General features: G+C 59.7%; 1 protein-coding gene and 1 long non-coding RNA gene across 4 annotated transcripts in view; one reads left to right on the plus strand and one right to left on the minus strand.

Annotated features, from left to right (window-relative positions):
• Positions 1–14,903, minus strand: part of SEPTIN9 (septin 9) — a 145,846-nt gene that overhangs the window by 114,067 nt on the left and 16,876 nt on the right. Inside the window, exon 1 of one of the 3 annotated variants that reach the window (XM_049113888.1) lies at positions 11,003–11,042. The exons of 1 other annotated variant lie outside the window; for it this stretch is intronic. In XM_049113888.1, the coding sequence (XP_048969845.1) occupies positions 11,003–11,027 (25 nt within the window). In that variant the 5' untranslated portion in view covers positions 11,028–11,042. Of the gene's footprint in view, positions 1–6,841; positions 7,632–11,002; positions 11,043–14,903 lie in introns of those variants that run through there. One more of the 3 variants, XM_025468130.3, reaches the window with a different exon arrangement.
• On the plus strand, positions 9,893–14,531 carry LOC125755700 (uncharacterized). Its single transcript, XR_007412790.1, has 2 exons — positions 9,893–10,583; positions 11,224–14,531. It is a non-coding gene; the product is annotated as an uncharacterized LOC125755700 (long non-coding RNA).

The raw sequence follows: 14,903 nt of genomic DNA on the forward strand, positions 1-14,903 counted from the left end.
CTGCACCTTGCGGGACCTCAATAAATACTTGAAATGCGCACGGGACCAACCTGAGTGGGACGGTCCCGCCATCGGCAGCCCCGCTATGGCCTGGCGGGAGGTGAACTCAAAGCAGAATACAGACTGCTGCCGGTCTGGTGGGAGGTGGCGGGAAGGCAGGAGAGGAGCACAGGGGGTGCGGGGTCCTGCCCACCGAACCCCAAGGCCCTGACACACCCACGGGCTCCCGCAGATCCACCCAGATGCAAAGCAGATCTTTTTTTTTTTTTTTTAAGATTTATTTATTTATTTATTCATGATAGACAGAGAGAGGCAGAGACACAGGAGGAGGGAGAAGCAGGCTCCATGCCGGGAGCCCGATGCAGGACTCGATCCTGGGACTCCAGGATCGCGCCCTGGACCAAAGGCAGGCACCAGACCGCAGAGCCACCCAGGGATCCCCAGCAGGCCATTTTTCTAGCAAAATTTTAGAGCTGGTGCCACTTCGCTCATTTCCCAGGGGTGTGTTGCTTTGTTTACTCAGCTTTGCTCGTCAGTTTCCTCATTTGTTTGAAAAAAAAAAAAAAAAAAGAAGAAGAAAAGGAAGGAGGACCTAAAGGTCTAAAGGCAGAAGTGTTCACCAGGAGCTGAAATCCGCACTATCTGCCTGGACTTCAGGCTGTGGCCGAGACGGCCGTCCCAGTGCAGGTCACTTGCTGGGACAAAATCTCCCCAGTTGCTCTTTCAGGCCCTACGCTGCCCTTTGCTCGGTCACATGCCCAGCCCAAAAGGGGTTGTGAGTCCACAACCGACCCTGTCAGCGGAATCCGCGACAGAAGTATCTGTCGGAGTGGAAGGGAAGACGAGAGGGATGACAACTCTGAGCAGGGGCAGAAGCAGAGCAGGAGAGTATGGGTGGAGGAGGCTTCCTGGGAAGAGCACAGGGACAGGCACCTGGGTGGCTCAGTGGTTGAGCATCTGCCTTCAGCTCAGGGCATGACCTTGGGGTCCTGGGATCGAGTCCCGCTTCGGGGTTCCTGGGGGGAGCCTGCTTCTCTGTGTCTCTGCCTGTGTCTCTGCCTCTCTCTCCGTGTGTCTCTCATGAATAAATAAAAATTTAAAAAAAAGAAAAGAAGAACATGGGGACAGACCACTGGATGCGGAGCCCCACACTCTGACACACAGACAGCCAGGGTGACATCCCAGGCCGGCCTCCACTGTCAGCCCAGAAGGGCCCGGTCTGGGCTTCCCCGGGCACAACACATGTCCAGCTATGTTCCAGGCCAGAGCTGAGGCATTCAAGGCCTGGGCCAGCCCAGGGTTTCCCCACTCCCTGCCACCCAGAGGAGCCAGCCTGGGCGTGAGAGCAGAAGACTGAATCGGGATCCCTACCTCACACCATATACAGAAATTAACTCAAAATGGATCCAAGGCCTAAATGCCAGAGTCAAAACTCTACAACACTTAAGAAAAAAATCTCAGGGGAAAAGCTCTGTGGCAAGGGGTATGACACCAAAAGCAGAGGAACAAAAGAAAAAATAGTAAAATGGGAGAAGATGCTTGCCAATCACGTATCAGATAAAGGACTGATATGCGGAGTATGTAAAGAACTCCTACCACCAACGACGAAACACAAACGACCCAATTAAAAACTTGGCAGAGAAAAAAAATAAAAAATAAAAATAAAATAAAAACTTGGCAGAGGGGTTGAAGAAACGTTTCCCCCAAAGACACACAGATGCCAACAAGCCCAGGAAAAGGCGTTCACCATCTCCAGCCGTTTAGAGAAGTACGCGGCAAAACCACAACGTGACCCCACTTCGCCCTCGCTAGGATGGCTGGTATCCATGAAAACGAAATAAGCAAATAAAACGGCAAGTGTCGGTGAGGGTGCGGGAGACCGGAACCCTCGTGCCCTGCTGGCGGGAATGGGAGATGCTGCAGCCACTGGGCAGGCGGCACGGAGCTTCCCACCAAAACTAAAACTGCACCTGATCCAGTAACGCCGCTTCTGGGCATGTAGCCGGCACGTCTGGGAGCAGGGTCTCGGGCAGATACCCGCACGCCCGTGTTCATAGCAGGAGTTGTCACAAAAGCCAAAAGGCAGAAGAACCACCCAAATGTCTCTCCAGAGACAAAAGAAGAAACACAACGTGATCTATCCAGATGATGGACTATCCTTCTGCCTCAAAGTAGGAAGGAAACTCTGACACCTGGGGCGCCTGGGTGGCTCAGCTCAAGGCGTGATCCTGGGGTCCTGGGATCGAGTCCCGCATCGGGCTCCCTGCAAGGAGCCTGCTTCTCCCTCTGCCTGTGTCTCTGCCTCGCTCTCTGGGTCTCTTACGAATAAATATATAAAATCTTTGAAAAAAAAAAAAAAGAAAAGAAAAGAAACCCTGACACCTGCTATGACACGGATGAACCAATAAGCCAGGAAGGACAAATAGTGCAGGGCTGCACTTCTGTGAGGTACCTGGAACAGTCCAACCCCAGAGACACGGAAAGTAGGATGCCGGCGGCCAAGGGCAGAGAGGGAGAACGGAAAGTTGATGTTTCATGGGGACAGAGTTTCACTCTGGAAGGTGAAGAAGTTCTGCAGATACATGGCTGGCGGCACAACTATGTGAGTGTGCTTTTTTTTTTAAATACTTTACTTATTTATTTGAGAGAGAGAGGGAGAGAGCACAAGCAGAAGGAGAAGCAGACGCCCCGCTGAGCAGGGAGCCCGATGTGGGACTCGATCCCAGGACCGCAGGATCATGACCTGAGACGAAGGCAGCTGCTTAACTGACTGAGCCCCCCAGGCACCCCCATGAGTGTAGTTATTCATGCCACTGAACCATATACCCCAAAATTGTTAAAACGGCAATTTTTTATGGTGTGCCTATTTTACCACAGTTTTTAAAAAGAGTTCAGGATCTCGGGGATCCCAGGACCCTGCAGCACGGCTTGGCTGTGGCAAACGGCCCGGGACAGCTGCACGCGGGCAGGGGAGCTCCAGGGAGGAAGCCGCGTGGAAGGGAAGCAGGGCAGTCTCCCGGCCGGCTCTTGGATTCCGCACGAGGCTGAGCTCCCCACATGCCACCAGGCACACAAGACCCAGGGAAAAAGGCTAGTGGCCCCCACACCCCAAGGTCCAGAGTAGGACAAGGAGGAACCTGGGGCATGGAATCATCCTGTGCATGTAGGACACATTGGGCCTGGGCCGGGGTGGGGTGGGGGGAGGATTTGAATGGTGCTCCCCCACCCCAACCTCCCAAAAAACACCTGCTCACCTAGAACCCTTGATCATGGTCCTATTTGGAAATAGGGTCTTGCAGGCATGATTCAGTTAAGGGTCTTGAGAGGCAGTCATCCTGGATTCTCCAGGGGGCCCCAAGTCCAGTGATGAGTGTCCACATAAGAGAGAAGCAGCAGAGATTGGGGACACGGAAGGTTCCATGACGGCAGGCGGAGACTGGGTGACGCTCCTACAGGCCGCGGATCACCGGGGATGGGGGCAGCCCCCAGAAGCCGAGAGAGAGGTACAGGGCAACAACGCCCCCCTCAGGCCTCCAGGAACCAGCCCTGCCGACACCTGGAATTTGTACTTCCAGCCTCCAGAACTTTAAGAGTCAAGCACTGTTGCTAAGCCGCCCAGTCCGTGGCCCTTGGTCTCAGCAGCCCTAAGAAACTACTCCAGGGACCAGGTCAGAGCCCTAAGAAACTAAGCCAGGAAGGCTCCTGGCCACTCCTCTCGTCTTGGCGATGAGGGAAATAAAGTGAGAGAGGACAAGGCAGGTCCAGGCAGCTTGTGACCTGCCCGTCCAGGACCGGGGTGAGACGTGCCCGGGGGACTCAGAGACAAGCAGGGACAGGTGAGGGGTGTCCAGCTCCCTGCCCTCCCCACGACCGTGGACGCCCCGAGAAGAGCAGACCACCGGCTGTCTCCCCGCCAGGTGAGCGCTCCGTGCCTCACTGGGTCGGGCAGACGCCGGCCAGCCAGGGGCAGCGGCCCTCCTAGGACCCCACAGCAACGTCCCCGGCACAGCAGAGAGCTGCCACATTCCCTGCCTGCAAGTCACCCGAGAGAGGCCCGTTCCCACCCCCACCCCCCTCCCCCGAGGCCCAGCTGAGCTAAGTAACAGCTCCCCAGTCGAAAGTTCCCTTCTTGGAGATTCTCTCCCTGCTGAAATACAAGCACTTGGAACAAGATAAAACTGCTTAATTTGTAAAAGCCACAAAGCCAGTCCAGAACAAGGGAAAAAACCCGACCCTTGGCTGGAAGGCGCGGCCTTCTGTGTCTCCGCGGCCAGTCCCTGCTCCATGACTCATCCCTGCCCTGCTGACAAGCCCTCGGGCATCTTCCCCGGGCCATGGGGGCAGGGGGGTGCCTCTGAGAGGACCGGGGCCACCCCACCGTCAAAGGGGACCCCAGGCCCCAGACCCACGGACGGGGCAGGAGCCCAGTGCTGCCAAGAGAAGGAGCGAGCAGATGGAAGGGTCCTGTGGCTGCCTGCACCTGCCCCAAGCCCCCGTCCCCTCCCCAGCAACTGCTCCGGGACAGGACCGGACAGACACACCGCAGACGCCAGCCCAGCGGGGACACCGGCAGCGGCAGCCCCGTCTGGCAGGTCGGGCGGGGCACCCTGGCCCCCAGCCCCAGCTCTGCGCCAGCACGGGCGGGGCCCGAGGCAGCGGTCACAGCCGCCTTAGGGCGACACAAGGGGACGTGCCTGTGAGAAGGAAGGAGCTTCCGGGGACACCCCCCCCCCCCAGGACAGGCTCAGAAGCCCACTGGCTTGGGCCACGCCGGTCCAACCCCTTCACGCTCCAGGCTAGGACACCGAGGCCCGGGGCCACGGGGTGGGCGGACGGAACTCGCTTCCCTGGGGAGCGGGGGTGCTGATTAGGAGCCCAGCCATAATTAAGGACCAAGGTCAAGATCTGAGCAGGGCTGGGGAGCGTGTCGGGAAAGGGCCCGAGGATTCCCACTGCCCTTCCCATCTGTAACCACTTTCTAACTGAGCTTTGAAATAAGTAAGTAATTTTTAGTGACAACGCATCCTTATGGGAATTTCATCTCAGGCACATCCTGAGAGAAAGTCCCCTTTCTGTCCCTCGCGGGCAGTCCCAGCCCAGGGCGGGGGCGCCTGGCGTGGCCAGAAAGGTGCCCAGCTGACCGTCTCCAAAGGCAGTTTAGTTCAGTTCATGGAAAGCTCCTGGGGCCTGGCTGGCCCAGAAGGTTCCGAAGGGGCTGTCACTTCCCAAGGGTCTCCTCCCCGGCTCTCTCCTCCCCTGGGGTCACCCACCCGGGCCGTGGCGCAGTCATCTGTAAAACGAAGGCTGGACCCACGGCCCCACGGGGCCCTGCAAGCCAGGCTGGCGAAGTGACCTGTCAGGCCCTGTCCCTGCCCCGGCCCCACAGCCCCTGCCGGCCCCGGTCCCTGAGCCGCAACCGGACTCCACGGCTGCCCCTCCTCCCGTGGCCGTCCAGCGGCGCACGCGTGCACACACGCACACTCATGCACACACACGTGTGCGCACAGCCGGCCAGCAGCTCTCCTCCCAGCGGCTGCCCCATCGGCCCTGATAGCACATCACGATCTGATCGGCCCCTGGAACAGCAGACAAGGAGGAGCTCCGGGACGGGCCACCCATTCCTGGGGAGCCCCCGACACGCACAGTGGAGGCAACACACGCGGGGCTGTGGCCCTTGTGGGGTGACATTGTGAGCCTCACCAGGGCGCAGGGGTCAGCCCAGAGCAGCCGAAGCCCTGGGGTGCCCCAGGCCTGCCCTGCGTACCTGGTCCCCCTGGGGGCACACCGTGAGCAGGAGGCACTGTGACAACGGGGACTTGAGATGTCAGACACGACGCAGCCACAGCCAGCGGAGGGACAGAGGGCCTCTGACCTGGATGACTCAAGGCAGGACTGCCTCCTTGGGGTTGGCTCTCGCGCCACCCCGATGGTTCTGTGCCCGCTCCGTGGGGGCTGCCGGTGACAGCGGCCCATCTACGAAGGGCTGGACCCCCAGGGGGAGCAGGGATCCCTGGTTCAGACCCCGAGGGCCCAAGGACAGGCCATCTGCCCTCACTCCGTGGCCTGACGTGACACTGAGACACTGAGACGTTTTAAACCACGATTCTGCTCCGGGTTCTGAGCGGAGTCCACGTCTGCTCATCTTTCCGGCCCATGGGGTCCCTCGGTGACCCTAGAAGATCGTCACTCCCCCTCCCCACTGTCGGGTTCCCAGGTGAGCAAGGACCCCAGTGACACGGCCGGCCCCAAGGGGCATTCGCCTTGGTTAATGGCCCCAACAGGCCAAGCTCTGAAGGCCATGCATGGGCACACGCACACACACACAACACGCGCGCGCGCACACGTTTGCACGTCTCCTCTGAGCACCGGGAGAGCTCCACCCCTGCAATCAACTCCTGGGAAGGCACCAAAATGCTATTTCAGGGAGGAGACCGAGGCGGCCTTGAAGACTGGACTTTGGCTGGCAGCAGAAACACTAACCACACGATGGACAAACAAACCAAGTAGCGGCCCAAATGCCGCCACCCCAGACGAGGGCGCCAGCCGCGGGTCCCCCCCACCCCACCCCTTCCCGGAGCCCGGGCGCCAACGGTCGCAGCCTACAGATGCAGAAGTGGCCGGCTGGGGAAGGAGAGAGAGGAGTCCCGGAGAGAGAGCAGGGTTTCAATAAAAGCCAGACTTGGTGAAGCTCAGCTCTGGGAACGCGGCGTCCCATGACCTCAGCACAGTCGCGAGGGAAAGAAATATGTGCACAGGAATGAATAAGAGTGACCCCCGGGCACTGATTTCCCGAAGCAGGGCCGGGACTCTGGGTTAGGGGAGGGGGCAGCGAGTGGCCTACCTGTGATCCGGTCTCTCTCCATTACTACGGATATATTTAGCAGCAGGCGGTCCCGGCGTCCCCCTTTCCAGAGGCGTCCTCCCCTTCTCACCCCCGACGCCCTCCCTCTTTCTGCCTCCTCCTCCTCCTCCTCCTCCTCCTCCTCCTCCTCCAAAAACACTCTTTGTCTGGTCTAATTTCTTCAATCTGTTGCAATCACGAATGCATCCAAATTACCACATTTCCATGTGCTGATCATATGTTTGTGCCCCAAACTGAAGTAGCATTGTCTCTTGGAACCCGGAGGGAGAAGGGACCCGAGGCAGAGCCGAGAGGCGCGGAGGCGGGGCGGGGGCCGGACGTGGGACGTGGGCCGCGAGCCTCCCGCAGCAGCTCCTCCCGCGGCCCCGGTCCCGGCCGGACCGCCGTCTGGGCTTTGTGCGCGGGGCTCCAGAGGTGCGGCGTGCGGCTTCCGGAGGCCTTCTCTCCACCCCCTCCAGCCCCGCCGCCAGGCCTGCTGCTCCTTTTTAATATCCACTTGGAGAAGCTTAACTTAGCCTCTTGGAAACCAGCTCACAGTCAAATTCCTGGCGACTTCCAAAGTCTTTCATTTTCCCCCGTCCCGAGATGCTACGTTTCCTCTGGTGGAAGCCTTAGAAAAGCCTAGTTTCCTCCTGCGTGCCCGCCTCGCCTTCCCTGCGCTGGGGGAGCAGGGGGGTGCACCCCACCCTGACCCCGGACTTGGCCCCAAGGAGGCAGGCGGCCAGGGAGGGCTCCGGAGCACCTGCCCCGACGACAATGACTACGCAAAGGTGCCCCTGTGGCCGTCCTGTCGGAGGCGGTGACAAGGCCACTGGCCGTCCCACGGGGGGAGGGGGGGGGGGGCCTGCGGCGGGCGCGAGGGAGACTTCCTGGAAGGTCCCACTGACTCATGAGTCAGTGCGTCCCCAGCTGTCCCCGGGGAGGGAGCCTGGCTGCTCAGCACAGTTCCCCACACTCAGCACTTCTCTGGGAGGGGCCCCCCCAAGGCCTGGCGGTGGGGGGGGGCCCTCAGCGGCTTCCTGCACTTCCCCTGGGGTCCTCTGGGGCCCCCGTGGGGCTCCTCCCCGGCAACCTCGGGACCCCACCAGCACCTGACCAGAGTCCATCAGAGCTGGGGGGCCGGGGGTGGAGCACCCCCTCTGCTCTTCAGGCTTCTTTCCTTCGGGAGCTCAAAAGTGGCGGCCCTTGGCCCGAGACACAGAAGCAGGTTTTGTCTGCCAGACCCCATTAAAAGAAAACGCATACTGGTGCCCACGTGTCAAGGGAAGCTCATGCGATTTTGCTGGGAACTCCAGATGTCCCAGTTCTCCTGCAAAAGGGGGCATGTGGCCACAGGGGCTGGTTTGAAGAGCACTGCCCCGCCTTGAATGAAACCGCATTAGCCAGTTTGCTCTGATTTATCCTGAGTTTGCATCCCAGTCCCATAGGGTCCCACATGGCCACATAAGCATGTGTTACGGGGGATGGGGGGGGTGGCAAAGGGCAGGGGGGCTCCGTGCACACCTGCTGGATGGTGCCAGCAAAATTCCCATCCCCTCCTGCCTGGGACAGGACCCCAAATGTGGTCTCCCTTGTAGCCAGGGTGTCTCCTTGGGGGTGGGGGACACCAAGTAGCAACCATCTCCCCACCCCCACCCCCAAGGCGAGCCAGGGGCTGGAAGCCCCAGAAGTGGCCTGTATGCTGAGGGAAGGTGGGGGGCGGTTTCTCAGCCAAGGGAGGTCCCAGACAGGCTGAATGACAAGATATCACATCCTAATCCCTGTAAATGGGACCTTTTATTTAGAGAGTCTTTGCAGACTGGATTACATGAAGGATCTTGAGACAGGGAGATTAGCCGGGATTATCAGGCTGGGCCCTAAATGCCATCCTGTGCCTCCTGCCTCCTATAGGAGGGAAGCGTCAACGTACAGACACAGGGGAAGGGATGAGATGGAGTGGAGACAAACTTGAAGGCCCCTGCTTTGAAGGCTGGATGCAGCCACAAACCGAGGACCCCACAGTCCCCCAGAAGCAGGAAGAGGCCAGGAAAAGATCCTCTCCGGGAGCCTTCGGAGGAGCCGCGCGCAGCCCTGCCCACACCTCGATCTCAGACCTCCAGCTCCAGAACCTCAAGAGGATGCACTTGTGTGGTGGCAAGCCACCACGTCCCTGGCCATCCATTCCAGCTCCCCCGGGGACCCACCCAGACACCACAGACCAAAGGCCAACGTCCCCGTAAAACGTCTTCTGGTCATTCTATTCCGTTCTGTTTGTTTGTGTTTTAAATACTTTATTATTTATTCATGAGAGACACAGAGAGAGGCAGAGACACGGGCAGAGGGAGAAGCAGGCTCCCTGCGGGGAGCTTGATGTGGGGCTCGATCCCAGGCCTCAGGATCACAACCTGAGCCAAAGGCAGACGCTCAACTGCTGAGCCACCCAGGTACCCCCATTCTATTCCCTTCTAAAAACATCACGTTCAACCAACCACTAACAATCCTTGCATTAAAACAATGGGAATCATGAAGATGTTTTTGTTGTTGTTTACTCATTAAATCTCTTTCCTGACTTTGAAAAAGTACTCTTTACTGGTTTTTCTGATTGTAAACATAATATCTGTTCATTGTATTGAATTTAGAAACGACAGAAAACACATAAAGAAGCAGCCCCTATGGGGCAGCCTCAGCGGTTTAGCGCCGCCTCCGGGGTGTGACCCCGGGGTCCGGGCTCCCTGTGTGGCTCCCTCTGCCTGTGTCTCTGCCTCTCTGTCTCTGTGTCTCTGATAAATAAATAAGTAAAATCTTAAAAAAAAAAAAAGAAGCAGCAGCCCCTTTGGTACCACGTGGGACTCTCTCCGGCACCAATCCCCACCGGGGCAAGCAGGTCCTGGAAGGCCCCACAGACAGGCCCGCCGGTGGAAATTCTGGGGAGGCCGGGCCCTGGCTGGTGGTGGGCCCTCCCGCAGGCACCGAGCGCGCAGGCTGTGATTTCCCTGCTGTAGCTGGTACAGCTGCCGAGCACAGCTTTGACCCTGGGTTCTCCCCCGGCATAGTTTGGCTCAACGTCCATTCCCCCAGCCATGCCTAAAAATCCAAGCATTCTGGCCCAAGCAGGGGATAATTTGAAACCAGAAACCTGGCAGCGCCGATTGGCTCCAGTGAGGCCGGGGTTAGTCATGAGCCAGCTCAGAGCCCAGGCGCAGAAGTGGGGTGAGGCCAGGCCATGGGAGAAGGGGGCAGCCAACCCCCACCCCACCCCCGCCGCTCACCGAGGGCCAGTCTAGGCACCAGCACTCTCCACTCAGGGAGGGGGGAGGCGACTGGCCAGGCCAGGCCGGACCTGCATCCCCAAAGTGGGTTCCCCACGTGGCTGTATCCTCCACTGACAGGGCTCTGCGGTTACATAAAACTAGATGCCTGCCTTAGATTCCTCCGGCACATTAGCATAGTAAATGTGGTGAGTTGTCCCTGTGAGGGGGCTGGGGCTTCCTTCAACCCAGCACTTCCCAAATTGGACCGACACCTGCCATCTGGGGGAGGCAGGACCCCCCCACCAACCGGCAGGCCCCGGCTCCCGGCCACCCGCCCACGTCCCCGGGGTGGGCACCGAGGCCCACCAGCCTCTTCCAGACAGTCCCCAAGCTGGTATCTGTCCTTCACCCCACAACAGCTCTGCACCTGCCATCTGCACACTGCTGACCGCCACCGACGTCACCATCACCAGCGAGGGGCATGGTACAAGGTAAGGAGGAGGAGTTCGAGGAGGGCTTTATCTTTATTTTTTTTAAGATTATTTATGATAGATACAGAGAAAGAGAGAGAGAGAGAGAGAGAGAGAGGCAGAGACACACACAGGAGGAGGGAGAAGCAGGCTCCATGCCTGGAGCCCAATGCGGGACTTGATCCCGGGACTCCAGGATCGCGCTCTGGGCCAAAGGCAGACACCAAACCGCTGAGCCACCCAGGGATCCCCAGGGCTTTATCTTTAAAGACGCGGCTCGGCCCCGTGAAGCACACCTGCACGTCCCCCACACCCAGGAGGGAGGGGACACCCAGGTAAGGGGTGTCCCTAGGGTGCCCTGAACTCCCGCCACCAGGCCAGGAGGATGCTTCCGAGGATGTGGGCAGCGTGGGCCCCAGGAAGGGGTCGGCAGGACCAACCTGTGGACTTGTCCCCAGTGCGCATTCTGAGGAGGGGCCATGAGGAGGTGGGCGAAGGGGAGCCAGGCCGAAAGGAGACTTCCTGAGGCTCTGGGCTTAGCCTCTCGGCCCCCTCTCACTCCCCAGCGCCAAGTCCTCCATAATCAGCTCCAAGCTACGGGGAACTCGCTCTAAAAAAGAAAAAAAAATGACTTTTCCGTTCATTTCCTGCTCATCCCCAGACTCAACGGCTGACGTCTGCTTCCCTGAGTTAAAAATAAAAGAGCTGCACCCGGACCCCCACGCGCCAACCCCTGGCGCCGACCCTCCGCAGCCGCTGCTACGGTACCCGCCAGCGGGATCCTGGGCCGGGCCGCCTGCGCTCCTCTCACGAAGCCTCTCTCTGCTTCTTACTGTGCAGCAAGTTTCGGCTGCTCCTAAATAAACACAACGGGGCTACCGTCTGCCCTGGGGACGGCGGCGGGGGTGCCGGTGCCGGTGCCGCCTGGGCCGGCCTGCGCCAGAGAAGGGGCCCAGACGGGCCGGTTCCCCCCGCACGGCCCCCGCACTCAGCCACCCATCCCGGGCTGCAGCCAGGCCCGAGCTGGCACCGTGCGGCGCAAGTGGACCCACGGGGTACGCGGGGCAGGGTCCCCAGGAGAGCCTGCCCCGGGGCCCCCCAGGTTGGACCCCCACCCCCAGGAGCAGGTGTCTCTCACTCGCCGGGGGCCCAACGTCCTGCCTGCACACGAGGCGCCCTACAAACGCTCACTGGGTGAACAGCGGACTTGAGGACCGCGCCGTGGACCGTCCCGACCAGCACTGCCCGGCGGAACTTTCCGCGACGACACCAACGTTCTCCATCTACCGCCTCCAATAGGGCAGCCACGTGTGCCCGCCGCGGAACGGGTGTGCTGCCCCCCCTGCTCCCTGGGGCCACCGCATGCTCCACGAGTTTCTTCACCAGAAGACAAACAAGGAGAAAAGCTACTTTTCAGCCAAGGCAAAACAAACAAAAAAAAGGCAGATACTTCTATTTTAAGCTTGTCCTCTGGCCGGTGGTCCCAAGCTTGTCCTACACCAAGCTCAGTCCAACAATATTTACAGCCTGCCAGCTGGCTGTTGGAAGAACATCCAGCCCTATGTGGGGGGGGCCCAAGGCCAACCTGCTAACGGAGATGGGACAGGTGGGGTCAAAGTCACCCCAGAGAGACGATGCCTTCGGAGGTGACAAGGTGCAGGGCTGATCCCGGAGCTGTGGCCATGGGAAGGAGGGAGGAGGCGGGAGCGAGAGCTCGGGAGGGGGGACGGGAATTGCAGTTTATCCTGCAGGGACAAGGGGACCGAGGGTTCTCTAAGTAAGAGGCCCAAGACAGGTCTGTTTGGAATCATCACGTGGATGGAGCCTACGGCCCAGTCCTGGGCACACAGGCGGGTCTCGGTAAACGCCACTGCACGCTGACGGGAGCAGAGCAGCCTCCCTGGGGAGAAGGGGTGCGGGTGAGGAGGGACACTGAGGCCTGACCAGGCCCAGGCCACAAGGCTGCCCATCCAAGGGTCATGTGGGGGGACGAAGAGGAGTTGATAAGATCTCGGTGACCTGCTGACCTGAGGGTGCCGGGCACGGGACAGAGGTCAAGGACGACGCTGAGGTTTCTTGCTTGAGGACCGGGGTGGAGAACTGGGCTGACACACAAGACATGAGAGAAACAACGGAGGAGCAGGTGTCAGTGGGTGGGCACAGAGGCACCAGCGAGGGGTGCCTGTGGGGGCCCAGGGCGAGCCCCAGGGGCAGCCGGGCCCCGGCAGTGTCTTCCTCGACCACCCCCGTCACAGAGGCACACTCTCCCCCTTTAGCCCACGCGGCCGTGACGATGGCAGCTGGGCCCTGCGGACAGCGGGGTGTCCTGGCGGGAGGCTGAGGTTCACGGGGCCTGGAGCAAGGATGGAGGTGGGGGGACCCGGGGAGCAGCGGGAGCATCCGCTAGGGGATCCCGTGGGGCCCCTGCTCGTGAGCAGAAAGGGAAGACACGCAGCCCAGACAGCAGCGTTTCCGGGAGATCCTTCGGTGGGTAGAGGGTCGTCCACCCGCAGGAGCCCGCGGGGCGGTGCAGGCGCTTCCTGGGGCTGCCCTGACAAACCACCACCAACCGAGAGGCTTTAAAACAACAGAAACTGATCCCTTCCCGGCTCCGGAGGCAGAAGTCCAAACTGAAGGTATCGGCAGGGCCACGCTTCCTCCGGCGGCTGCGGGGAAAACCCCTCCTGTGTCCTCCAGCTCCGGGCCCCGGCGTCCCCGGGCTCGTGGCCACCTCACTCCATCTCTGCCTGCTCCCCTGCGTGCCTGTATCTGTCCCCTTCTTGTAAGGACCCCAGCCATCAGGTTCAGGGGCCACCCTAATTCCAGCAGCATCTCACCTCAAGATCCTTAACTAACTAACTTGAGTTAACTAACTCAAGACCTATTTCCAAGTCAGGCCACTTTCTGAGGTTCTGGGTGAACATGAATTCTGGGGGGGACGTTATTCAGGACCCTACAGAAGGGATGAGATGGGATGCCCGGGGGGCTCAGTGGTTGAGCATCTATCTGCCTTTGGCTCAGGGCATGATCCCGGGGTCCTGGGATCGAGTCCTGCAGGGAGCCTGCTTCTCGCTCTGCCTGTGTCTCTGCCTCGCTCTCTGTGTCTGATGAATAAATAAAATCTTAAAAAAAAAAAAAGAAGAAGAAGAAGAAGGAGAAGAAGAAGAAGGGATGAGGCCACCAACCCCAGAGCACACCGGATGTCAGGGCAGAAGGAGAAGGCTCTGAGGGATCCCAGCGGGGACGGTGGGGCAGGCTGGCTGGGCCGGGCTGCGGGAGGTGAGGACGCTGACCGAGGCAAGTGCTGTGGGAACCAGGACAAAGGTTGGCCGGGGACCGTGGCCTGGAGGCATCCGCCCAGAGAGGCTGTGGGAGGCCCAAAAAGTCGGTGAGCGTGGGAGACCAGACTGGAAGGCCACTCCGGCGGCCTGAGTGTGGGCATCATCTGCCTGAGGACACACACGTGTGCACGGGGTACATGAGAACGTTTCCGGCAGCGTCTGTCACAGAGGAAAGCTTCCGTGGGCCTCCAGCAACCGTGGGTACATAGCTCTGCCTGCCTTCGCCTGGGGTCAAAATAGATGAACTAAAGCTACGTGGGCCCCGCGTGGATAGGCCTCAAAGTCAACCCGTCGCGTGAAAAAGCAAAGAGTAACCAGCAGCCGACTCCCCTTGGACACTCGATGTGATGCTGCCGGTCTGCAGGACGAGACGCATGCCGTCCACAGGCAGCAGCACAGACATGCCCGGCGGTGCCCAGTTCTGAATGCAAACGGGGGGTCACGGGGCGCCTGGGTGGCTCAGTGGGTGAGCGTCTGCCTTCGGCTCAGGTCGTGATCCAGGGTCCTGGGATCGAGTCCCGCATGGGGCTCCCTGCTCCGTGGAGAACCTGCTTCTCCCTCTGCCCCTGCTCGTGTGCTCTCTCTCACTGTCTGCCTGTCTCTCAAATAAATGAATGAAATCTTAAAATCTGTTTTGTTTTGTTTTTCTAAAACAAGCAGGTGGTCATCTTGGTGGGAAGAGGCATGGGGAGGGTGACTCGGGGGCTCAGACCACACTCGCAACCCCTTATTTCTCAAGGGGAATATGGTGGGTTCATGGCTGGTTGGTTACTTTATTCTTTATAGTGTTTTTTATATGTCTACCAATTCCATTAAAAAAAAAAGAAAAAGGACAGAAAATGAGTGAGTTCGTCGAAGGCTTGACCATGGATGTGGCTTGAGCTGATGGGCTGCGGCTTGTGCCAGAATCAGCCATCTGCGGCCTGGGCCCAAACACAGCCTCGCAAAGACCCTGAGCTCACAGGGGCGGCGGCGGGGACACTGTCATACGGCCCTTTGC

Source organism: Canis lupus, chromosome 9 (assembly GCF_003254725.2).
Source record: "Canis lupus dingo isolate Sandy chromosome 9, ASM325472v2, whole genome shotgun sequence".
NCBI lineage: Eukaryota > Metazoa > Chordata > Mammalia > Carnivora > Canidae > Canis > Canis lupus.